The following is a 26,816-nucleotide window of genomic DNA, read 5'->3' as shown; positions in this document are numbered from 1 at the left end:
AGGGAGAAGAGGTGGAATAGAGGGAAAGGAGGAAAGGCTCGCGGGAAAGGGAAGTGGGTGAGGGGTGGAAGAGTACACACAGAACACAAGAGAGATAGAGCTCAAGACAATACGAGGAGACGTGTTCCTGTGTGTAATAATAATAATAATAACAACGAGTAACTAAGGAAACAACTGGCGACTGCGCGGAGTTGGGTCTGTGCTCCAGATTTATTCAAGCTGTAGTGGAATGTTGAAGGGAAAACCCTGCAAAAGCCCCTATGAAAGGTCTTGAGCCACAAATACCGGCAAAAGGCTGCCGGTATCACCTTCCTACCGGCAACCGGCAGAGCGAGCAAATAACCGGCCTTGCCGGTATAATACCGGCCTGGTGGCAACCCTAGTAGTCACATACATTGTCCCACACAACAACAACAACAACAATTACATGAATGACGATGGGATGAGGTGATTCACCGCGACAATTGCGGTGCCATACCTTACCATTGTCCCATACGTTTTTTTTTTTTTTTTTTTTTTAACGCAGACGCGTTTACCGGCCACCCTTTCTCGCAACGCTTACGTGTGGCTACATGCAGCATATTTTCTTTTACATCCGATGAATTGCAGTCCAGTCCATGAAAGCTTGTATCAATAAACGACTGAAAGCTTCACTGCGTGTTCTGCTTGTGCGTTTTGGACGTTGACTACCCCTTGGAAATACCTCTGCTCGTTTCTTTAAGGAAGAAAAATCCGTTACTTCGCATAAACGTATTCACTGGCACTGTCGCTCACCCTCGGACCCAAAACGTCAATAAACTGTTGTTCACACGGAGGATGGCTAGGCATTGCTTAGTTAATAACCGAGTGCCGTATAGGTTGAAGCTGTTCTAGGTGATCTAAGTTGTAGCCGTTCAACACGTTCAGAGCCATTATGATACACTGCGGGTATAGCATGTTTCGTTTTGTTCTTAATACACCTGCTCTAAGGCGCTTACGCTGTTGTGTGCAGTTACAAATAAAACGAAATACAATATAATACACCAATCTTTCGAACTTCAGCTCGACCCTCCCCCTGCCGTCGGGAGAATTCCCACTACCCTGCACGTCACGAGACAACTATCACGATTAATTGATCATGATGATCATGATGAAAGATGAAAGTCACTGAAAAGGTTAGCCAGCTGTAGGGATCGAACCCACATCTTCTGGATTGGCGGTGCAGGGCTCTACCAATTGAGCTAAGCTAACACGCCTCTCCAGCGACTTTCGGGGTGCGTCATCTGAAGGGACGACAAACCAGCCACTCACTCTCACTCACCCTCCTTTCACTCTTACATTTTTGCTCACTCATACACACATTCATACGACGGAAATCGACGCAAGCGGCACCTGTTGATGGTGCGCAAGCGGCAATCCAGAAGATGTGGGTTCGATCCCTACAGCTGGCTAACCTTTTCAGTGACTTTCATCTTTCATCGTTGATTACTTAGGCAATTTGGGGCTTTGTTTGTATCTGTCCCCTCTATGTTGTTCCAGCCTCAGAACATCAGTTTATATCATGATCATCATGTTCACTGATTGATCAGGATGATGATCGTCATCTATGGATTAATTTCGCCCATTGATGGTCTTTTAATGTGCATCGAAATCGCAACACACCCGGCATTTACAGTTCCTCGTGGAACACGGTGTGTTTAGGTAATTTGAACTCGCAACCTTGGGATGAAAAAGCAAATATACGAGAGAAATAGGCACACGTGCCTAGAGTTCGCTCCGGGAGTGCGTCGCGAAAAACAGTGTAGAAAGAAAGGAGGGACAATTGGTGGCAATTTGAGAGTTGAAGTCGTGTCGCGGGTTTATTTATATGTGCTCTGCAACGGAAGATACGTGGTTCCCAAGAAGCGCACAGTTGCGCCGTCTTATTTTTGTTCTAAGAATTCTGTCTTCGTCTCTGTGCTGCATACATTCATGATGACTATATGTACCAACTACCGCTACAGGCCACTCGTTCCCAAGAAGTCAGTTGCCGCAAGATTACTTCTAAAGTGACCCCTTGAGCAATGGAGCAATCTGACAGAATACGTTGCAACAATATTTAGAAATATACGGAAAAAGGATCTATCCCAAGAGACCAGCATGTCGCTGATTGATGTCATTCTTACCCGCAGCAGAAGACACTTGATGCACTCACTTTTTGCAATGTCCAGTTTGTTCCCTCGTCTGATATTTTGATATACTGATTGATTTGATATATTCTGATTCATTTTGCGCCCATAGTTACACGAATAAGGCGCACAAACACGAGCACGAAGATCGCGGACGTCATCATTGCAACCAACTTACCAAATATCCTGTGTGTCCACTTCACCCCAGCGCACGTACACGCCGCGTTGTTTCGCACCTCGCCTTCGTCTCTTTCACGGCTGAACACTCATCCGACGTTCCTCCACCTTCAATGTGCACCTTCACCGCGGCATGCCGCCGCTCTCAAAATCTCTCTCTCTTTTCGATTTCACTCCTTTTCACTGGAAACTAGCGCTCGCAGTTTGCGTTCCCGCCACGATGTCACGCATAACGCGGTATCTTCGCGTCACAAACGTTACGCTGAGGAAGCGATTGAACACGCTACGGAACACAACTCCGACGCGCAAGCCATGGTCAGCGTCCCCGCGACAACAAGACCCCTTCTGTGGACGAGCGAACGGACTCAACATGCACAGCCACCGAAGGCTTCATTTTCAGGGGGAACGTAGATGGCGCTGTTTCCGCGCATGCGCGGTTACCTTTGTCTGGCTCTCCGTTTTTCTTTTTCGCAGACGACAAGTTTGGCGCCATTTTTGTTTTTGGCTTGCATTTGCTTGTTTGTTTTCCGACATCCAAACGTAAGTGCCGTCGACTGCGATTTATTTGTGCCTTTTTGAGGATGGGATTCATATTGGGAGCAATAAAAACTCATTCGTGCAGAGGAGAAAAAAGAAAGAAAAAAAAACATAGAACAGCAGGATGGATGCTTTTGCGTCGCTTGTGTTTGTATAGCAGGTTTCTGGTAACATCAAATTAAATTTGAGACCCTGCTGTTCAGGAATGATAGATGTAATGGCTTTCGTTGGCGTTTGGATACGGACTCATTTGTTAAGTGAACTACGTTGGATGAGACGGAAGGTACTAAGACGACAGTGCAGACGTTACGCGTTATAGGGGTGAGTGCGATGACATGTCAGGGCTGTCAGGAAAGAGCACTTGGTTATAGCCTTGCGTAAACTCGCGAGCAGAGCAAAAGGATATCTCTTTCAAGAGCTTAAATACCTGCAGCAAGAAGAAAGGGCCATTCCATTAGTGCAGGAGTTGCCAGTGAACTTTTTCAACCCCCCCCCTCCCTTCTGCTTTTGTTGTTGTTTTTACATTTCTGAACTTTTTTCTATAATTTGGCGGTTTCAAGTACTTTTCAGAATTTCAGGAGTTTTGCACGTGTTCTTTTTCCTTTCAGCGTGAAACAGACTGCTGGTGAAAACACGGGTGAATTATAATACTGCGTAATAATACCACGGTGCTTTCACAAGTACTAGAACTCGTACCTGTGGCCTGTCCGAGTCTATACTTGTCGGTGATAGTTAATTTGTCGCACGAAGGACTGTGAGGCGTCGGGTTTGAATCGCGTGACCAACTGCGCTGTCCGAGGTTATTCCTGGATTCTCAGCAGACACAGCGTTGTCAGTCTAGCTCCCCCAGTGCTCCCAGAATGCCTCCCATCTTGATTGTTTTTATTGATTATACGCCAGTGGTTCTCAACTCGTGATCGTGAAACTGTGATCGTGTCAGTGCGTGCCCCTTCAAAGGAACCTAATTGTACTAGACGCAACTGTGTATGAACGAGTTAGACGAACTAAATGTCGAGCGAATTACTTATTTTTGTTGATATTTGTTTGTTTATTTGACCGTTGAATGATTTATTACTGAACTGCTTATTGTGTTGTCGTAAGAGGTCGCTTGGGCTTTACCAGATGCATTCAGCTGTTTAACGGTTAAAGCATCGTGGGTTACCACCGATGAAATCCAAAGTCCTCGTAAGCAGCTATAGGAGAGTAGCTTTGACTTTCGAAGTCATTGACATGCTTTTGGAACACACAAGAAAAGAAACAAGAGCCCCACTGCTGATGGTCATAGTTGCTGACTCTACTCTTTACAACGAGCGTCTGGTCCGGCGATCTCGATGCCAATCCCGATGACAACGATAAGATAACGATAACAACGATAAGAAGTCGGACACGGTCGAATAGCAAGGCTGGCCGAGGGCGAGGGCTAAAGTTTCACTTGCTGGAGCTCGCTAGCATTATGTTCACGGAACCCCGTTTGGGAACCAGTTTCTTGTAGCTATAGTTGTTTTGCCCTGCTAACACGGAACAAGAAAGAAAAAAAAAAACGTAAGCAATAGCACCAGATGTGAGCTTTGTGCTAACTTCATTCCATTTTTAACTCTTTCAGCATTATTTTATCCCTTCATTTTTATTTCTACGCGACGGATTCGTGTCGTTTTTTGTTTCCTTTTAGGATAGTTTGCATGCCAGTTTACATGTGTGAATTATCTTACAGCTTGATAGAGAGATAAAATAAATATGGCGCGCGGTGGTGATGACAGGTTGCCGTTATTCAATTTCAGCCAGTGTGAGCAATCTATAGCTGCAAGATGAGATGATCAGAGAGCATGAGAGATAATTATAAGAAACAGCCGGCGCAGACCACGAGTTTCTCATAGGGGAATTTTCCGCGCACCATCCAAGAAACAGGTGAAGCGTGCTTTACAGGACGAAACCTATATCATTACGGAGCAGAAATATCAATGCCGTCGGCCGTCGAAGTTCCTTTTTTCTTCAAACCAACCTTTCCGGTACCTCATTAGAATACCGCCGATAGTTATCATTCGTCTCCCAGTATTGTCTTTCTCTGAGACTCCGAAGAAGACGAGACGCGTTTGAGGACCACAGTTCGTGACACTTTGCATATTTAAAATGCGGTGCAGTTGCAGAAAAAAACAAAAACAAACAAGCAGACGATGTGTCGTCTGCTTCAATATGGCCGCAGGGGTAACAGGGCGTGTATTGATCTTTATTTCGCTTCGGAAAGAGTGCGGCTCCGTTTTTTTTTTTTTTTTTTCTTCGGCTCTGAAGAGGAATTGTTGTCCGGAATAGTTTATTGGCTGTGCCAAACCGCTCTTCCGTGTGTTCTCAGCAAACCTTATTGCGTGTTTTCAACTCGAAAGTTAATAACTGCCAGGACAAGCAATTACGGAGGATTCTGATTTTACGCGGATGATTTTATGGCGTCGGCGGCGGTTATTGGGAACTGAGTGAACGCAATATTAGTTCTACTGCGTATCTTTTTTTTTTTGTGTGTGTGTGTGTGTGTTTTTAAGCGTCTAAATGGTCTACGTCCGGGTATTACTGCTTTTTTTTTATTATTAATCGTTATTCCTCCACCGAAATGTGCGACCTAGGTGCTGTGTTCGCCCTTCTATGCCTCATTAGCCTGAGAGTTATGGTCTGTTGATGGGTAATCAACGATATTACGATATTACATGACTGACGCTGTGTCGTATTGCAAAATAAATGTATAACAACAGCAACAAATAAGTGATGATGATGTAGTGAGATGTTTCGCCGCTGAGGCGGCACCCTATCCAATTGCTTGAAGGGGAGAAGATGATGAATGATGATGAATGTTGAGAGTTGACGCAGGAGCCCTGTTGCTGCTAATAATAATAATAAAAAAAAGCATATACAGTGACGACACTTATTACGTAAACTGCCTCGACCCGGATTCTTTCGAATTTTATTGCACTTGTCTCCCTTTTGAGGCACTTCACGACGTATTAACAAACAAAACCAGTCCAGTTCTCTCACTCACTTTCCCCCCATGATAGCCTCCACGGAAAAGGACAATAAAGGCTTCTTTTTGTGCGTCACTTCCGGCGAACCTGTCGACCTCACTTCCGACACGACGGTCCGATCCTCGGCGGGGTCTTCCGGCACTTCCGTTGGCTGTGGCAGAGATATGGTGAGGTCATTGAGCAGATCTTCCGGTGCTACGGCGAACGGTGGCGCAACGGGGTGGAAGGGGAAGTGGAAAGGAGGTAGAAATAGCAGTTCTCCCGGGGGGCGATATGACGTCATATGGGGTGGAGGAGGGAGAGGGGTTGAAGTGGCGACGGCGTCCAGAAGTTCCTGGTCCGCGAAGCAACGCCGTTTGCGGAGTCGCTCGCGGAGGTGCCGTTCTTGCTGGTTGAGCCACGGAGACACGTGGGATGGCCAACCTGTTTGTAAGAGAAGAAAGATATTGCGAAGGTTTGCAACCTCTAAATAAGCACAAAATGCACCTGAAGGGGCCACTGACCCCAAGTTATGTCGGACAAATGCAAAAGACGGTAATTTGTACGTGAGAGAACTGATGTTTTGAGGCTGGAACAACATATATGGGACAAATACATACAAATCCTCAAATTGCCTAATGCATTTGTCCCATCTATATGTTGTTCCAGCCTCAGAACATCAGTTCTCTCATGTTCCAACAGTTGCCGCTTGCGTCGATCCCGTCGTATGAATGTGTGTGTGAGTGAGCAAAAATGTAGGAGCGAAAGGAGGATGAGTGAGAGAGAGTGGTTGTTGTGTCCCCTCAGATGACGCACGCTTGGAAGTCGCTGTGGAGGTGTGTTAGCTTAGCTCAATTGGTGGAGCCCTGGACCGGTAATCCAGAAGATGTGGGTTCAAGTCGTACTGACTGCTAACATTTTCAGTGACTTTCACCTTTCAACAGTAATTTGCGTACAGGGGAGTCTGCATTGATGGGCCTAGGCGCTTTTCTAGGAAACCGTTCAACACCACATCATGACAGGCCTTCTTCACAGCCCATCACACCATTAATACATCATAACCCATCATTCGGCTTCATCTTCAGCACCACACCATATATAAACCATCGTTCACCATCAATTTCAACATCACATCATTGTTCATGGTGTGATGGTGAATCTCGTCCTTGATGGCCATTATGAGTAAATTTGTCGACCCATGCCTGCATCCATGAAGCCTGTGACATCAAGGCAAGCATCTTCACCAGTGAGGAGGCGGTGGGAGAGGTCACGTGCTGGCGATAACCAATAGAAATGACCGAGGCTCCCATGACATTATAGAGCTCGACGCCCAAGTTTGTATACGGGTTTGTCTCTCGCCAAGTACGACACTCGGAAAAATCATTTTTTACTGAGCGCACTGGCGGCCATGATGCAGTGAACCACATATATCAAAGTGTCATAAGCGCTTTAAAGGGAAGACAGAGTCAACAAAACCCATAACTTCTCGTTGGCAGATAAAATGGGACGCAGGAAGGAGACCCAAGGGTCAAGTCTCGTTCGAAACAAATGCCCAAGTCTTCATGCAGGATGAGAAGCATTTGTATCACTGGCAAGCTCTGCAGCCGTACTGGTTGATCATATGATTGACATGCGGCAAGATATGAAGATATGACCAGGCAGAAAAGAAAGATCCAAATGATCCAAAGGTCGAAAAATCGCTTACTGTCATTCACTCCGTGAGCGTAGTACCCCTGCAACACGGGCACTAAACATGGCCCTAAGCGCTTAATGAGTTAAGTTCTAATGTTATTCGTGCAATGCCGCATTGACAGTTTTAATGGCGTTTGCCAACTGCCGTTTTCTACTTACTGAGTTCGCCGCTACTCATTCGCGCATAAAATGCCTACTCTCGCTCCCATTTTTTTACAATTCTAACAATTTTAGTTAGCATAAAACCACTTTCTACTGTACACCACAATGTGATTGATGTGAACAGCAAAAGAACTTGAGGTGCTGCGATATTGCTTGTTCTGAATTCGGCATCGGTTGGTAAATACGTTAACTGACCGTGTTATTCAAATACATTATTCAAATACGATAGTATTATATTTCAAAATATTACGTGTATTTTCAGCACGTTTAACTAGGTTTGATTTTTTAAAAGCTAGCTTAAATTATATTTTAGTTAGTGAGTGGGCCGCGTCGATATCATGGCGTTTAATGTCACTATGACGTGAGGCATGAGCTTCGTAAATAATGTCATTCGAGACACGAATGCCACCGGACAATACAGTGAACCCTCGTTAATATGACCCCCGATAATCTGACATACGCACTTTACGACCATACTCTTGGGGAACAATGCTGTGAAACTTCTGCATATCCCCCCGTTAATATGACAATTCCGCATTATGACCAAAATTTTCGGGAACGACCATGGTCATAATAACGAGGGTTCACTGTAATTTCATTTTTCGTGCCTGTGTGGCTCGGTTATAAGACCCGATGGTATAGTTGGCTGTGCAGTCGTGGGTAACTTACTTTAAAGCTTAACCTGGATTAAATTGCGCGGTGAGGAGACATCTTTCAGCGAGAACTTTTTGCATGGCGCGGCTCCTGATTGATTACTCGATTAATGAAGTGGGCTTTCGAGCAATGCTGAGTATAATTTCATTGCTTCCTCGACGTGCTCTCTTTCTGAATTGTCTATATTAATTTAGTACCTCATTTTTTAAGATGATACAGATTAATCGTGCGGGCATCGTCACAGAAAGAAAGCTTGTATTCGCCTCGAATTACCGCGGGGGCCTTGCTCGATACTCTAGTGTCGTCGTGTTAATATACAGGGTGTTTTTACCTAACGTATTAAAAAATCTACTTGTCTCTACATTCAACGCTATTTCCCAAGCAGCAAAATGTACTGAAAGTCGAGTGCAATAGGGGTGGACGGGTAGGTGGATAGCCCTGTCGAAACGTCGAATACTCCCTCTTAGTTTTTAATAAAGTTCCCCTTTTATTCCTTGTCCTGTAGAAGCACCGTCTCCACTTCTGATCTTTATTGAATACCTTTATTTTTCGTGGTCAACCGCATTCGTTTATTTCAACTTATATATATATATATATATATATACTTCCAGTATCCGAACTATACCTGCATTACGCATTTCATCGAATAGCAGATCGAGTATTTGCTCCTCTTGCTCGTACGCGAGCTTAGCGTCAAGCGTTAAGTGCATAGGAATTAATCAAACAGACCTTACGAAACCTCGTTTCGTTTCCCGCCTGGTGTTCTTAGTTACGAAACGTGAACATCCGCGGTTACCATGGGAACACATTTTCAATCAGGGAATTTACGTTTCAAGGAATGTACTTTGTTTGTTTTTGGTTGTTTGTAGGTTGTTTTGTTTCGGGAGTAGCAGAACTAGTCAGGAGACAAGTTCAATTTCTCCCTGGTTTTCTTTTAAATAATCAATTAATCAATTACGTTTCAAGCGTTTCGCGCAATATACGGAACGGTCCAAATGATCGGGAAAGAGAAGTTGGCGCGAAATGCACTCGGTCTCAGTGGTGTAAAATGAACCTCGATGTGAGAAGTAGAGAATGAGTAAAAATATCCGTGATACCCTTAGCAATGACACAGCAATGACACAGTGGCCGGCCGCTGCCCCACTGCATACCGGGGATCATCAAATATATATATTTTCCCCCTTTATATATATATATATAGATAGATAGATAGATAGATAGACAGATAGACAGACATGGAACGATGCGACAGCACCAGAGGACACGTGTTTCGCTGTGTTTGCGGCTCGTCAGCTCTGGGTTGCTGCGCATCATTCGGAATTGGCAAACCAGGGGTCGCCCAGCGAGCGATCTACACCTGGGAGGGTGACTGAGCACTCCTCAATGCCACAGTGCAAGCCAGTGAATTATAATGAGGGAGAAAAAGGGGAAAACATATATATATATATATTCCTACGAATGCAATTACACCGGATGTGCCGATAATCACGATTCGCACTGGTCCTTGAAACCCTCGAATACCATGGAATACCATGGAATTTGACAATGCTGCTTTCAGGGTCTCGAAAATTCTGAAATTTCCCACAGTCCTTGAAAGTCCTCGATTTTACATCTCTGTCTTATTCTCGTGGAGCTATTGGTGCACATTCCGCTTGTCCGGAATCAGAACTTTAGTTTTGAAACCACAGGTGTCAGCACCGCTTGCAATAGAAATCAGCAGCGGAAACCAGAAGTGCGAGAAATGAACGGCCGCTCTGCGCCTCCTTATCGTCAACCTTGATTGATTGATTGATTTTAACCTTCCTTTCTATCCTATGATCTATAACATTCAGGAACCGTCAGTCACGTTTGTGAACGGACCACTGTTTTGCAGTCCCCATGTATTCTCTCGTGTGATACTTGCAGCTTATAAATATTTTAGTGAAACATTGAAGTCCTAGTCATAAACAACGTTTTACATCCCAAGCGAAGCGACGGCTGAGCTTTAAAGGTCCTCGAAAGATCCAGTTGAATTTTTTCGTTCTAAAATTCTGTGGATATCACAGATCCGGGGCAGCAGCATAACATGTACTACTCAATATCCGCGCGGATACGCCTATTTCAAGCAGCGCGGTTGCGGATCCGAGGAGCCCGCGCGTACGTGCGGACGTTGATAGTCTTAATGGATACTTATCCACCGGGTATAAGTGTGGGTTTCGAGTCTTGCCGCGACGTATCTGTGTCGGCGGGCAACTTATTTCCTCGTTATTAGGCGATGCGGAGCCCTTGAAGCTAAATTGCAGATTTCGCCTTGAATATAGGTAAGGACGAGGATTATCAGTGACGCGTTATCAGCAGCTCTGTCCCATTGTACTTGTGTTTTCTTCCTGTTTGTTGCCTCTGGCTGCAATTTCTTGGAAGTACACACTCTTAAAAATGAACTTCACCTCATAGCACGCAGCTCGCCAACGATCTTCTCGAATGATATCGTTATCTGCCCAGATTTGTTGAAAACGGGGGGCGTACGCCTTTTTTGTGACAATTATGAACTGCATAAGTGCCACAAAAAAGGCGTACGCCTCCCGTTTTCAGCAAATCACGACAGATAACGATATCATTCGAGGTGATGGTTGGCTTGGAGCGTGCTATGCGGTGAAGTTCATTTCTAAGAGTGTACTGCAGTCAATCAGTTTTTTATTTATTGTTTTACTTCCTGAAGACTAAATTTGTTTCAACAGTTTCCATCACCTTCTTGTTTCCTATCCCCCTTCCGTCACCACCATGTCGTATTGAATGAGAGTCTGCGGACGCACAAAAGCAGAACGAAAAGGGCGCGTCCAAATCAATAGAATGCACGCACGTTGTCAAGAGTGCGGGTGTAGGAAAAAAAATGGTTCCGACGGCAAAGGCGGAAAAAAATGGTCCCATCCCAGTCGCGCGTGGGAAACTGCCATCGGCGAACTGAGACTAACCTGGTGGTGGTGGTGGTGGTGGTGGTGGTGATATTGAAAGGGCTTGCCGTTTTCGGCCTCACGTATGCGGCCAACGTCACGACTGACGCCCTGGGGAAATGTGCGTCCTGGGCCGACTTCTAGGGGAACTGTGCCGACATATGTCTGAAAGCGTCTGAGGAAAACCCAGGAAAAACCCCAGACAGCACAGCCGGCACCGGGATTCGAACCCGGGTACCTCCCAGTGAGACTAACCTGGACATATAAATAACCTAATAATAAACCAACCAACATGCTGCGCTTTCTTTCCTCTGCTTACGTCGCAAGCAACAGAAACTCCGGACGCGGGACCATTTTTTCCGGCCTTGCCGTCCGCGGCCATTTCTTCCGGGACCCCAAGAATGCCTATACCTTGTATGAGAGCCTCCCTGGATGCAGTCGTGGAAGCTTTCTGCAAGGATCGCAGATGTCGCTGGTAGAGTCGTTTCTGCTGCAAGACCGCTTCGGCAGTCTTCAGTTTCTCCGCGTCGGTACGTCCTTCGGCGGCTTGTTGTCTGAAATGCCGAAGCACATATTGGAATGCTGGCCTCGAGACATTTCATCGCGATGTTTTTAGCACCTAAGACCAAAAATTTATATCGGTGTTAGCACCGCGTTGCAACTGCCGCTGCTCTACGAGCGGTACGTGTGCACATGGAGAGCATGAAGAAGTGGAAGACAGAGGATTGTTATACAGTGAACCCTCGTTAATATGACCACTGGCGTTCCCGCGGATTTTGGTCATAAAGCGAATTGTCATATTAACGAGAAACGGACCCTCCGCGGACCGGACACACCTCTACGTACAACGAAAGCTGACGTAATTATGATTTATTTTCTGAAAAATCTGTTAACAATGACTACGTCAAACAATTTTGAGTCATTAATTTTTCTAAATGGACAATAGCACCATCAATTGCGGACACGTTATCGGACTTTCTGCTCAAAAAATAACAAGGCAACCTGTGACGCCCTACTTTAACATGTGTCACCCTCTGAGCGAGGTACCAGATAGCCTCTCCAGAGGGCTACTCTGAGGGTCATGTGAGGTGGTCATAATAGCGGGAATATAATGCCTGTGTTTGACCCTACTTGTGACAAAAATCGTGGTCATTGTCCGATAAACGGATTGTCATATTAACGAGAGGGATTTACATGCCGGGCGGAACGGTTCCCGAGAAAAACGGTCATAAAGCGAGTATGTCAGATTAACGGGGGTCATATTAACGAGAGTTCACTGTATGCGGCTTGCTGCTCCAGGAGCAACTGTGCTCCCCCCTCCCCCTCTTCTCTTACGTCCACCTGGAAAAGTCTGCAAGAAAACCGAGAGTAAAGCCAGCCAGTGGTAGGATTCGACCACACCTGTGACTCCCCTGTGACTCCCTCGATCCCCCTGTGATTCACCTGTGACTCCCCTTACGCGTAAATCTATTCCCAATATATACAGGGTGTTTCGCCTAAAGTGATAAAAAATTCTAACTGGCGACGTACTCGCCACAGACTTGCGGGACTTTCGGCAGTTACCTCCTGGAAGCTTTTCCCATCATTGAGGAATGCTTTGGACGATCTTAATTGCGAAAATTTTTTTATCAATTGAATTTTGAAAATTGCCAAGCGAACCTCACTTTTTTTTAAACAGAAATACCAGGTCCTCCACGGATAACCACAGACCCAACAAAAACTATGCGCAGTATCGCAACAGCAATAGTCGAAAAAAAATTGGTGAAAATTACCCTTTAGCCCCGCCTGCTTGATTGTCGCAAAGAAGCGCCTGCGAAATGTGCGTCTAGAGGAGGCAGTGTCCCCGCCTTCATTTGTTTTGCCTTCTTCGTGATAAGACGGTTGTCACCACCATCAAGGTCAAAGCGGGGGAAAGAAAGGGGTAAAACAAGAGACAGGAATACTTCCTCCTCTCCCCGCGTCTTTCGTGCGCTCTTCTTTGGGGACAATCAAGCAGGCGGGGCTAAAGTGGAATTTTTACTTTTTTTTTTCGATGTTGCGATACTGTGCATAGTTTTTGTAGGGTCTGTGGTTATCCGTCGAGGACTTCATATTTGTGTAAAAAAAAAAAAGTGAGGCTCGCCTGGCAATATTCGAAGTTCAATTGAAAAAAAAAATTTCCCCGAATTAAAAATTCTCCAAAGCCTTCCTAAACGGCGGCAAAAGTTTCCAGAAGGAAATTGCCGAAAAAGCCCCACAATCCTCAGGCGGGTACGTCGCCAGTTAGAATTTTTTATCACTTTTGGTGAAGCATCCCGTATATGTATAGTACCAGTAAGCGAATGGCGAGGCCAGAAGCGTGTATTGCCGTCAAATAGGGCTACCTGAAGCGAATTGAATTGAATTGAATTGAATTTATTCAAGAGATGGGAATGTAACTTACACTGGCTATGTACAAGGGATGGCCTAAAAGCAGCAAGACTGCTGCTTGAATGCATGAATGAACTTTATTTCAAGAAGTTTGTGGCGGGTGCCGTGAAAAATAGTCTAGCGAAATAGACGTAGCGAAAAAGTCGTGGCCTTCAGTTTGATTGGAGGAACTTAGCACACAGTACTGGCCCGTACTGTATGCTAAGTCCCTTTGTGGTGACACACACAGACGCGCGATATCGAATTATATACTGCTCCCGGCGAACTGGTCGAGGCTCGCTTTAAAGCCGCGTTAAGTAGAGGAACTACTTATAACGGGTTCTACGGCTTGTGCAAATGGTTGATTATATCTACAATGCGCAGTGAAGTTGCCCAATGAATTACGCGATGCTGCATAGAAACTTTGCAAGGAAGACACAGCACTAAGTTCCTTCCATCGAAGACTGTAAGGATTGGCCAGCACGGAACGTCTGACTGTCCTGCATCTGTACGTCGCACAGGTCTAACGACTTACACGGTGGTTATCACCTATAAAGCAATCGCTTAGAAAACTCTAGCGCGCTCTCCGTCGTATATAGCTACGAGCTCCCACGAATATAGAATTAAAGAGACGTCGTTGTACCTTGCATGTTTTTTGCTTTGTTCCACTGGGCGGAAACGCAAACGGACACATTTTCGCCGAGCCGCATAGATTCCTTGGACCGATAACGGGCCCTTCCGTATGTTGGTTCCATTTTGGAAGGCCTCCCGTAACTGCCAACTCATTTTGTCAACTTTAGCGAGCGAGGGTGCTTAGCGCACACGGTAAATGCTGATGACGAAGGCAGGAAAGGAAGTAGAGATGAGAGAGGGAGATTTTGGGCGCCAGATTAGGGCAGTTAGCGGGGTACTAAAAGGGAGGTTTGTGCCCGCTTCTTAATTATCTGGTCCTTTGCACGATGTGCCGTATAAATAGGAAGGGAGGACTATTGGAAATAAGATCATTCTCGGGGCTGGGAAAGCTTCATGAATTTTTTATAACAGAGTGTCCGGAAAGTTATTTTGTGAGGTTTTGCGTGCATATAATCGGTTCATTTTTTCGTTCATTATAGCTGCGTAATCGGCACTGTGTCCGCTCGAATAATGGCCCCGCGTAGTCCTTGCAAGGAAGACTGTCCTAGTAAGTGCGCAAAACGTGTTCCTGGCTTTCGTTATGCATTCCGACGATTTGAGACTGGCCTCCATCGAGTAACGTGTGCGCTTCGACAATTGGTGAGTTGCACGCTATCCCTTGCATACGCAAAACCAATTGGCGAGTTCCACAAACGCAGTTGGTGAGTTACACGCTATTCCTTACATACGCAAAAGCAATTGTCGAGTTACACAAACGCAGTTTGGGAGTTACACGCTATCCCTTACATACGCAAAAGCAATTAGTAAGTTACACAAACGCAATTGGTGAGCTACACGCTATCCCTTACATACGCTAAGGCAATTGGCGAGTTACACAAACACAATTGGTTAGTTACACGCCATCCCTTACATAAGCAAAAGCAATTGGTGAGTTACACGGTATCCCTTACATACGCAAAAGCAATTGTCGAGTTACACAAACGCAGTTTGGGAGTTACACGCTATCCCTTACATACGCAAAAGCAATTAGTAAGTTACACAAACGCAATTGGTGAGTTACCCGCTATCCCTTACATACGCAAAGGCAATTGGCGAGTTACACAAACACAATTGGTTAGTTACACGCCATCCCTTACATAAGCAAAAGCAATTGGTGAGTTACACGGCATCCCTTACATATGCAAAAGCGATAGCATGGTGATTCTGCCGACTGCGCGAAGCCGCGCTTTTGCGCGTGCCCGGAACCGCCAACGCAATTACTTACGAACGCAAAGGCGATAGCGAACGATGCAAACTCACTAATACAGTTCCCGCGGTAAACCACTCTCTGCCAGCCCAATAGTGAGTTTCAGTGCATCGTACATTATCGCCTTTGCGCAAGTAAAGCATAGCACCTCATGCCCCAACTATTTTTAGAATGCTAATGGCCAAGAAAGTTTAAAATGTTGCGCGTCGGTTGCTAATGCGTCTAGCTAAACCCAATTCAAACCCGTACGAGGAACCTAGTGGCGCAATACTAGTTGCGGACAGAATAAATTTTAACGAAATACCTCGCACGCCCATATTGCACGCCTAGCAGACACAACACAGCTTCTCCATATATATATATATATATATATATATATATATATATATATATATATATATATATATATATATAGGGAGAAAAGACACCAGAGACTGAAGTAGGGAGTAGGGGAAAGTTATTTATTAAGCTGGCATTTAAACTAAGGGTCTGGGGAAGTTTAAATGCCAGCTTAATAAATAACTTTCCCCTACTCCCTACTTCAGTCTCTGGTGTCTTTTCTCCCCTATCTATATTCAACATCCTGGTCGTTCGAACCTAAATTTTGTAGCATTATATATATATATATATATATATATTATATTTTAATGTGCTTATCAACTTAAACAGCTGGCACGAAGAGAGACTCTTTTATAGATGTTCTCGCTGCTCGAGCAAACATAATCCCACTTCGATTCGATATGACCAGGTCTTTCACGATGCCTGAATTATAAAACACTCGCTATAAAAACCCTTTTGAACTTATCAGGAACAAAACGACACGTGTCGCGTCAGAGATAAAATATTGTGCCCGAAGCAGAGACACGGGACTAAAATGAAAGAGCAACATTTTATTGCGTTTCAATCAGTTTCCTTTATATTAAGACCGCACCCCCTCGGAGCTTAATACATAAAATATTGAGAGATACTGGAAGGACGAGGCAGTAAAAGCTACGTGCGTGCTAGAAATGACTAAGAAGCATCCTCGTCCCTTGGGGCGGCAATGCCGATAACTCCACAGGCAACGATGGCCCCAGAGTTTCCGGTCTTTCTACTGTCCGCATTACGTCCTCTTCCCAAGTCGTCTTCCTGTTGGTGAATCTGGACAGACAGAATAGTTGCGTGAGCGATAAATTTCGGATAGGACACGTTTGGTGAAGCTGAGGTATATCGCAAAGAAGTGAAAGTTATCGACTTGAATTGGCCCGCGAAGTACAGGGTGTGTGCGGATAAGCCTATAAGTTGCATTTGCAAACATCTCTCTTTGCCCATTTACCTGACCAACTTCCGGTGACGCTCGACGACACATTTATGAGTGTGAAAGCCAAGAAAAAAAAATGTGGAAGCAATACTCAGCGTTAAAATTATATATATATATATATAGTTGAAATAAATGGGAGACAGAAGACGAAAGTAGGGGAAGTAACAAAAAAGGGGTTTATTAAAACTTAAAAATCATAAAAGTTAGGGAGGATGTCTACGGTACGGCGGAAGCTCCGCCTTCTTCGGGACAAAAGGCGGAGCTTCCGCCGTACCGTAGACATCCTCCCTAACTTTTATGATTTTTAAGTTTTAATAAACCCCTTTTTTGTTACTTCCCCTACTTTCGTCTTCTGTCTCCCATTTATTTCAACTATAATTACGTAGCCGTCCGATCCAACTCCAACTTTTCAAGATATATATATATATATCAAATAAACAGAACGACGGAAACGTCGTCCTCTGTACATTAGAACAGGGCAACATCACGGTCTGATTTTCAGAACCGATTTTCTGGAAAGCGTGTTGCACTTCTGTTTACATACTCGGGTCTGTAGGTTCCAAGTTAGCTGCAATCATTTCCGAGCTCTCGAATTCGCAGAACGGCGATTCGCAGTAGCTGGCGAGTCTTGACTTTATGTGTCCACGAAGCGAAGGTGAGAGAGGAGGCAATATAAGCAGGCCTTTTGTATCTAGGTGGCGTTGGCATAACACTAAGACCAAAGAAGTCGGCTACGTAGTCATGATGAGCCACACTCGGGAACATAGATCACTGTTGGTCGACAAATTGGGGGATTATTCCTCACCAAACGTTCGCCCCGAACTGTTTTACCGCAATTTTACTAGCAAAGTAAAAATATTTAGCGTTCCCTGCGATTCGTGTAACTTATTGTGCTGGGTTTACAAGTAACAAGCTGCTAAACTACTTCGCCAACATAACCTGTCTGCTTTACGGTACCGTTAAGTTTATCTGCACACACACCCTGGAGAAGGAGTACGCTGCAAAATGTACTCAGTGTTCATTTAAGTACATAGGGGTGGCTGTCGGGTGTCTTATCAGCGTGGTGCTTCACTTCGCAGATCTGCCCACGAAGACAATAACCTTGATTCGCCCCTATGCTCTCGCACTTTCAGTAGATTGTGCTTCTTGGGTAACAGTCTGAAAGAAGTAAGCGCTTACAATGAACGACCTCCCGATGACGGAATTAGGTCCATTGAGGGAGATGACGTAATCGTGTATCAAGAAGTGAGAATCTCCAGTGGTGTCAGCTTCGACATTACCCAGGTCTCCGACGTGACGCCAGACGTCCTGCCGGCCGCCGTGTTCGCTCCCGACGCCCACGTCGAAGTGGTCGCCGGTGCCCGTACAACCTGAATGGAAACATAAATACTGTAGTTCGACGCACAGTCGAATATACAGGCAGCGAAGAGATAACGCGCGACAAAAGAAAGCCAGTTGTCGCTTCTGGGCGCTGCATATTTTGCAGACCATCGTAGCAGACGACACTCATGCGCTTGCGCGTTCAGAGCAGTGGGCGAACTTCCGAGCAACGTATAGGTAACATATTCCACGGGATATCGGTGCATTCTAGCAGGGAAAGTTCAAGTGACGAAAGCTTGTCTAGACGAATGTTGCTTCAGATCGTTATTGCCATCAGATTTTCAGCACGAAACGAAAAAAGAAAGCATGGATTAACTAACAAGAAAGACGCAACAGTAGCACCATTCAAAACATCATTCTAGAAAAGTACTCTGTAATGTGCACTCTCTGTTATTGCGTACTAGAACGTGGATGTTACTGCTGACGAGAAATAGCGGCAAAAGCACTTAGGAGAAGGTCACCTGCGCTAAGATCTCCCACTCTGTGAATATGAAAGCCGTGCAGTCCTGGAGACAATCCTTCGACATCGCCTTTGATTTTGACCACTCCATCCGGGTCCTGAAAGAGTTCCGTTCATATATCGCTCATATAGGACATGACAAACCATGAAAGTACATGCATGGAAATCATTGGAATGCTACAGCAGCGAAGACGTACAGTATCATGTTCACATTCCCCGTCCCTTTTTCTTTGTTTTTTCTCTCTTTCTCTCCCAGCCGAATCATCGCTCGGAGCAGTTTTTGAGGGGATCTCGGGAGATCTCTCGATTCTCGGCATTCCCTGGACATTATGTGGACGTTTAGTAAATTTTACAGGGTGGGTTATTTGATTAATCCGCACGAGTAAGCACAAAGCGTCGTGCAACTGCATTGACCACGTCATATGTAGAGTTTAAGCACGCATCCACGAGACGAGACGTACCGTTCAAATGCGTTTTTTTGTTTTGTGTGAGAATATACGGCGCAGCTACCTGTAGCACGAAAAACATCCACCCGCAACAGTCTACTTTGGAAACTGAAAGGAAACGAGAGCTGCTGACAGAAATATCCGATTTCAAAAGACAACTGGAAGGCGTGTTCCGTGTTGTCGACAAACGGGGGTATTGTAATACAAAGTTCAGCTTCAGCAAAACTTTGACCCAGCTAAAGTTTGCTTTTTACTAAACACTTTACTATGCACAGCAACGAGAACAGACAGTTGCGTTGCTGTGTACAAACTATAGCTACAAGTTTGTAAAAGTGACGTACAGTGCATTCTGTCTGGTTGCGGACCACCACTTGGACGTTAATCTTGAGGCAAACACATTCACACCTCGTTAATTCTTCTACAGGCACACAACAAATAAAATCGCCGTGAAAGCAAAGAGTGTAAAGTAACATCATTTACTGACCTTCTGCTGAAGAATAAACGTTCCCGTAACGTTGTCGTTGACAGACTCCGACAGAACACAAACAGCGCTCGTCACGATGGGTTCTTCGGGAATGAGGTGATGGTGAAGTCGGACGGTCGTGCATCGCAGCCCGGTCCCACAAAATAACAACACGACCAAGCACAGGAAAGACTCCCGAGGGGATGCCATCTTCACCTGCTCCCTCAGACGGTGTTTGCCGCGTATTTGTGCGGGGCGCAGATTTAACGTGGTCTCCGGGGTGTTGACGTGTTCTGCGCATGCTAGTCCTCCTATCTGTTCTTTCTCGTTTTTTTTTGTTTGATTGCACGGTAGTTCCACATGTTTTTAGAACAGTTAGGCGTCTCACGCGATACAAAAATAGCCATATCCTATCGATGTGTGAGGGCTGCTAATAGATATGATAACGCCGTAGATGCGGTGTAGATTGAAGCTTGTGATAAGCGCTCCGCATGAATAACCTGAATCTAATCTCTGATATGAGGACGGAATGCTCTTCAGTACTGGATTAAGGTTGTATGTATCAGGATGTGTAACTACATCCCCATTTTTTTCACATCACATCACCGGGATATTCTCTTTCGTCTCTCGAGGTATTCGCAAGGTAACACACTGAATGTTGAACAGAAAGGGATCTAAAAAAGGCAATGTATAGTATTTGATGTGAATATTCGCAGTACGACATTCCGATCGAAGATGTCCAGGTATACAGTTGTAACGTAAACCGCAGAGCATTGCTGGAAATCTTGCTTCATTCATCGCGCAGTCGATATCAGGAGACGCAAAACATTTTCTCTGAACGGTGTGTCTAATTTGCAAAGACGCCCTGAAAACACAGTTAGTCACTTTAGAGGCTCGATCTTTTAGCTTGATGGTAACCAGCTCATTGTGGCGCAGTATATTAATAGGGAGTGACCTTTTCGGGTTAAACTCGATTCCGCCCGGTTATACTCCCGAAATTGACCTCCGACCAATTCGGGTTAAACCCGATTTCTCCCCGAATTCCAGTCACTATGAAATCCTCAAGTGATGTTTCCACTGAAGACGAACAAAGGTCGCCACGTGTAACACATGTAAGAATGGGTCACTTACGTTCCCAGCAATACACCCATGTGTGCCAACATTGTCTATGCCTTCGGGGATTACCGCTGGAAGGTCACGCACTCACAAAAGAAAAAAACAACAACAACAAAAAACGGAAAAGAGAGATTAGGAAAGGACTTAATAGACAAGAGGAGAAACGAAAAACCCGATAACACCCGAAGGGTACAATTATCGCCCGATTTCTCCCCGAATGACAGATTTAAAAATAGCGCCCGACTTTTATCCCCCGAATCTGAGAAGGGCATTTAACCCGAAAAAGTTACTCCCTAAAGATCCCTTTGTCCGCTACTGACACGCGCTACTTGCACCGTATAACCCATACTTCACTCACCGTGTATTCACACGAGCGACATCCTCATGGAATATTCTAGTGGAAGAAAAAGCGAAAACACTGCTCACAGAGCCGAAGTTCCGTCCGGTGTTACGTTGAGCATTCACACGGTGCGGAATATCGGGAGTGGCGTGCTGCGCGTTTAGCAGACGACACATAGCAGACGACACCATCAGCGTGTTTGCCTGTCGTCTGCTACGGAATACCTTGTGGCTGTGTAGCAGGATATTCCCCACGGTTAGGAGTGTACGTGAAGACACGACGTTGAGCGTTCGCGCTCACGTGACAGCAGAAAGCCACGACGCTTTTCGCATCTTCCGCTTCTGGGGAAATGTCGCTCGTGTGAATACACGGTTATTCTCTTTCAGGCTCTCTGAATGAATTGAGGGCTCTGTAGAACGTGTGCTGATCGAAGACTCGTCTCGCCCGCTAGAGATATAAGCTGCGATCATAGCATATCAAAACTACCTGCCTTAGAAGAGGAAGACTTTATGTGATTCACGCGCAGCAAAAAACTACTACTAAAGTTTTAGCGATCTCACATGAAATCCTGAAAGTGCTCAGGACGTGAGCTCAAACACCTTTTGTGCACCGACTGACAGACGGCGCCAGTTCGACTTCAAGGAGTGTCTTCATACATAATGTAGCGACGCTGCTATACCCATCGGAGCTATTTCAAACTTTCTGTTACACTTTTCTTCGTAATGCAAACTTCCCATCTGAATTGGCGCGCAGGTGTGAACCGAAAGGTATTGGGAGCCACTTCATTTCGCGAGGTGGAAAGAAATCTTTTTGTGATCCTTCGCAGTACCGTTGGAAATTGAACCTTTTGAAAGCTGTAATGTTTGAGAAGGCTTGTCGGTCTTTGCGGTGCATATGAAAGAGGGTTGTTGACGTACTAATCAATATACATATAGGGAAGCGGGTGTAGCGTATCGATTGACAGCGTGTTCACCCGCTCGTCCCGAGTTTGTGGGTTTCAAATTCAACGCGTACGGTCGGCGGGGCCGTTAGTTCGGTAGCGCTGCGCAAAATGCCTGTATACATGTGGTATTCTGCGACGGACGTTAAATACGGGGCGAAATTAATCCAGGGATTGAAATCGAATATATCGGTATATAAATAAAAATCTAAATAAAATAAACAAAAATAAAAATAAATAAAAATATAAATATCGGTTCGGATATGGTTACAGTTCAGTCCCCAACTATCGCAAGGGGTTCGGTTTCTGGTTTCCCCCTTTTATTAATTATGGTTGCCTTATACCGTTACCGTACCTTACCGTTATAGCTGAACGGGCATATTAGAGAGTTTTAGCAGAGCGTTGATAACGTGGCTTGCGTCGAACCGTATCAACCGGAACCAATCAGTGGATAAGATTCTGAGTCACGCACCATTGCGATTAGTTCCGATAGGCACGATAACCTTATCAGCGGTATACTAAAACTCACTATTTTCTGCTTCGAAGCTTATCGAAGCATATCGTATGGGTATATCATGAGTAAGTAGGGTCCGGCATTTTCGGTTTTTATTTCTGGGCGGATTCGGCGTATGTTTTTCGATGTATATTGATTTTCACGAAATCGGCGTCTTTCGGTGTTTTTCCTGCCGTGTACACTGTTTACCCGACAGTTATCGGCTAATAGAAATCACAATGTAATTTAAACTCACGACACTCATTCAACGTGGCGTTGTTCGCCGCGGTGGCGTTTTACGGCTAAAGTAAATTAAACGGACATTTTTCACAACCATCGTATTTTTGCACGGTTTTCCGATCTGCATCAACAACTTGCAGGTCATGTGCAGCAATTTATCCTTGTCATAGTTCCTGGGGTGTCCCTCTGTATTCGGTGTTTTTCGGTTAAAACCGAATGAGGGAAAATTTACCACGCGTATGTTATTCGGTGTTTTTCTATTAAAACTGGAAACGTGGAACCCTAAACATAGGGTAGCCCAGTCTGAGTAAGGTCTCTCGTCGAGGCTGATGCATCTGACGTCACCCACAGTGTTTCCGCGCCTTGATATCACGTGACATTGGAAAACATGGGGACGCGTCACAGGCGTCTTATACTGCAGCCCGAATGAGGCAGAATTGCACGCATACCGTAACAGCTCCTCAAGGCATGCCCTCCTACTGTGACTCCGATGTCACGTGACCAAACGTGACGTCACTGCACAAGCCTCATTATTTCCGAATCCAGGCGACCAGCCTCGGGGACTCAGCTGGTAGAGTGTTCGCGTATACTGATCCCAAGGTTGCGGGTTCGAACCAGGACGAGAACGCAAGCAACCGGGTGGCAGGGTGCAAGTTGATTTGACGCGCAGTCTTCCGCAATGGACGCTAAATACATACCGTGCGTCGAGATTTAAGCGTACGTTAAAGAAACCCAAGGTTGCCGGGCGAAATGAATCCCCAGACCCGACCACTGTGGCGTAGCGCATGATCCAAGTTGTCTCGCGACGTTGTTATTATTCATCCGCGCATGTGTTCTTCGTGAATTGTGAAGGTAGCCTTTTTACATGCACACGTGATACCATGTGGGGCCAGTTTTAGTTTTTTCCGAATTTTGTCAAGTCGGCTTTCTTATGTGCACATGCGCCATCGGGTGAAGCCGACTTCGGTAATCCTGCATTTTGTAAAGACAGCTTCCTTACATGAAGGTGCACGATCAGGTGAAGCCAGCTTCGTACCCCCTGCATCCTGTGAAGTTCGTTTTCTTGTGAACACTCGAGGAAAATCGAAATTGAGTCAAGTACGGTCAACGCAAGTGATAACAAGATAAAAACGCGGTAGTTTCAGTTTTTTTAATCTTTTTATAATTTCTTACGAACATTCAAAAAATTACACCGAAGCTTTCTGTGTTTAATGCGTACAAAGCTTTCGCGTGGTGGACCACGCTTCATTGGATCTCCTGCCATTGGGGGCGCTACGAGGCACGAATACACACGACAAGAACGAGACAGTACATATGCAGACATTTACCAACAAGCCCAAAGCATTGCGTTCACTTCATTAGGTACCTAACGAAGTGTGGTCCACCACGCGAAAGCTTGTGCGTGTTAAACTTGGAAAGCTTCAGTGTCATTTCTTTTGTGCCCTCTTGGACTTAACTCTCCTTGTGTACTTTCTCCTGCTATTAGTTTTCTTACGTGCAAGTGTGCTATCAGATGAAGCCATCTTCGGCATCTCTGCATTCTGCTCATGTTCGAGATAGAGTAATCAGTTCCGTTCTGATTGAGGTCTGAGCGCTCTGCGCCGCGATCAAAGTCCGCGATTCCCATCGGTATCGTGTTCGCATTAGCTCTTATCCCCGACGGCCAAACGGGGTCAAACTTTGAATACTTTCTGGGACTTCCCAGTGTTTTAATGATTAATTCCCACGGGATATCCGTTTAATCTTCGTATTAGGCCGCCTTTCTTTCTTTTTTTTCTTTTTTTTTTCATGATAAGAAAGAGATACGAAAGAAGCAAGTCTGTTTAATTAATGCACGATGACTCGTGCTATTCTGTATGGAGGTCTTTTACAAAGAGCTATGTGTTCTGAGGCCGGCAACCTAAGTTGGGTAACACCACTTGACATCATCATTCATAATTTAATTGCGTCGCAAAGAGCCAGTTACAAAACTCGTTTGGATTTTCTGATTAAAGAACGCGCCATTGATGGAAAGGAACTAGCAACGGAACTCAAAACTTCACCAGTGCTAAGTTACTTGAAGATTATATAATTCCGTCCTTCACTTAGGGTACCGCACCGATAACGATAATTCGTTCCTTTACGTCGCGAGACAACATTATCATGCGTGACGCCACAGGGGTAGGTTTCAGCAAGCTGTGCATTTCACCGACATATGAGCCCCATACTCAATAGGGGACAGTCCATCCCTGTGGCAAGCTCCAGCATCGGGAGGCTCGTCCAAAGAGCTCTGCCCGAGTTTGTTGAAAGTCGCCGTGAAAGTGTTGAAAGTTAAGGGCATCTGTGAGAACATGCTGCCAATAAGGAAATAAGTTAACGGGCCTACACATACCCCCGCCGCGTTTTGAGTCGAGGTGAGGAAACGTGATACGCTGTTCTAAAAACTTGCTCGCATTGCCTTCGTCTGCGTCTGCCATACGGGTAACCCTATTCTAAAACGCCCGAATATTGGTTTCGGCTAGTTGGTAATTTGCATCTGGAAGGTTTCCACCTTCCTGAGAATGTGAGACATCGACGTAGTGTTCTCGGCGTTCTGGTGTTCTGTTTTCCCAAGCAGCACAATGTACTGAAAGTCGAGTCGCTGTTTTGGCGGACACCAAGCATGTGCTCCTCGACTGCCATCTATACACATCCCAAAGAGCAGCTCTACAGTGTCGCCTGCAGTCGATCACGGCCGCACCACTCACATTGGCAACCATTCTCGGCCCTGGGTCTAACCAGACTGACCATCGTCAAGTTCTTGAGTATTTCAAGATTTTTCTGCGGGACACTGGTCTCCTGTCTACCCTATGATCTGCCTGCGTACCTGTGTGCTGTGTGTGTAGTATTTTTGTCTGCTGTGGTTTTGCCTACCGTTCTGATGTCATACTGACTCCACTGACTATCCCTATTTAGCATCGTTCATCACCTCATCATCAGGACACATCACATCCTGCCCCGTTGTGCCTTGGGGTAGTGGGCCGCACCTCAAGTGGCGAATTTCCCCATTCATTGTCATTAACTTATTTGTTGTTGTTGAAAGTCGAGTGCAATAGGGGTGGACGGTATGTTTCTTATCAATGTTCCTTAGTTTCAAGAGTCTGTTCAAGGTCTTCCACCTACCCGTCCACCCCTATTGCACTTGGCTTTCGGTGCATTGTGCTGCTTGGGTTGTTTTTTGAATGCGTTCAGAATGTTATCTATATGCTCCCGCTATCATGCCAGAAAGTGCACGTGGAACAGACTGCAGGGGTTTAAATGAACGTCTTAAAGAACACGTGCGCTTAGCGGACGAGACCTAGTACCTGAAGTTTGAAGAAACCAAAGTGATAGAGAGAACTAAACTACAAGAAAGAAAGGGAAATAATTGAAGCGTACACCATTCTACAATTACAAGCTGAGTCATACGAGAGGGTACCGTCTGCTGCCTTATCGCAGGAAGAAACTAAATTCCTCGGAATGCCCGGACGAGCACTGATAATTGATAGCCTCCTCACCCACATAGATGTGTATATATGTCTTCCATACTTTGTTCAGAAACAGTTGAAGCGCCGTGCTAGTCGTCTCCTGTACCACGCTGTTAAGCGTTTTGTCACATTCTCGGCGCGATTCCATCTTCCAGATCCCTATTATTTCTCCAGACCTGTTCGCAAAACATGGTTACCTTCTGAGAGCGACTTGTGCAGCCATGACTCGCTGTCTCTCGACGACAAGTAGACAGTTTGGACACCTGCACTCCCTCCAGCGGCAAAACCTCTTGTGTCCCTTGAGGCAGGATACGACCCCATGGTTTCGGCACCTGGCGCACTTGGGCGTCCGCAGAACTCTTCGAGGTGGGAGTACGTTAGGTAAGACACCGGTGGTGATACTCGTAGGGGGAACAGATGAAGTGTCGCTGACTTCCGTGCACTTCATGGCTGACTGTGGCGGGTGGAGTTGCAATGGCGGACCAGAAAGGTCAGGTCGACTCGAGGAGTCTGGTTCCTGGTAACTGGACTGGTCACAAGAAGTTTGCGCTTTTCCGCAGTCGAGGACTGCTTGGTTCGATCCTTGTTGCGGGTGGTGTGGAT

At 45.5% G+C, this 26,816-nt stretch overlaps 1 protein-coding gene across 4 annotated transcripts; it reads right to left on the bottom strand.

The window, feature by feature from the left end:
• Positions 1-5,791: 5,791 nt before the first annotated feature.
• LOC135390635 (superoxide dismutase [Cu-Zn]-like) lies at positions 5,792-26,816 on the bottom strand. 4 transcript variants are annotated; one of them, XM_064620417.1, is made up of 6 exons: positions 19,621-19,924; positions 19,478-19,519; positions 18,692-18,788; positions 18,030-18,220; positions 11,695-11,837; positions 5,965-6,289 (listed from the first exon to the last, which is right to left on the bottom strand). In XM_064620417.1, the coding sequence occupies exons 1-6, from the start codon at positions 19,807-19,809 to the stop codon at positions 6,040-6,042; spliced, it is 912 nt and encodes a 303-aa protein (XP_064476487.1). In that variant the 5' UTR covers positions 19,810-19,924; the 3' UTR covers positions 5,965-6,039. The 4 variants fall into 4 exon arrangements, with proteins under 4 accessions (XP_064476485.1, XP_064476487.1, XP_064476484.1 ...); XM_064620414.1 differs by lacking the exon at positions 19,478-19,519 and having other exon boundaries at positions 5,970-6,289; positions 19,621-19,919; XM_064620416.1 differs by lacking the exons at positions 5,965-6,289; positions 11,695-11,837 and adding an exon at positions 16,426-16,690 and having other exon boundaries at positions 19,621-19,914.

The sequence above is a fragment of the Ornithodoros turicata genome, chromosome 4, assembly GCF_037126465.1.
Source record: "Ornithodoros turicata isolate Travis chromosome 4, ASM3712646v1, whole genome shotgun sequence".
NCBI lineage: Eukaryota > Metazoa > Arthropoda > Arachnida > Ixodida > Argasidae > Ornithodoros > Ornithodoros turicata.
This window is presented reverse-complemented; position numbering and strand designations above follow the sequence as displayed.

Coding starts and splice junctions, on each gene's coding strand:
- LOC135390635 (XM_064620417.1), bottom strand. CDS start 19,809: ATGGCATCCCCTCGGGAGTCTTTCCTGTGCTTGGTCGTGTTGTTATTT. Junction 19,520..19,620: donor CGTTTATTCTTCAGCAGAAG/GTCAGTAAATGA, acceptor GTTTGCCTCAAG/ATTAACGTCCAAGTGGTGGT. Junction 18,789..19,477: donor GCAACCAGACAGAATGCACT/GTACGTCACTTT, acceptor GAACTCTTTCAG/GACCCGGATGGAGTGGTCAA.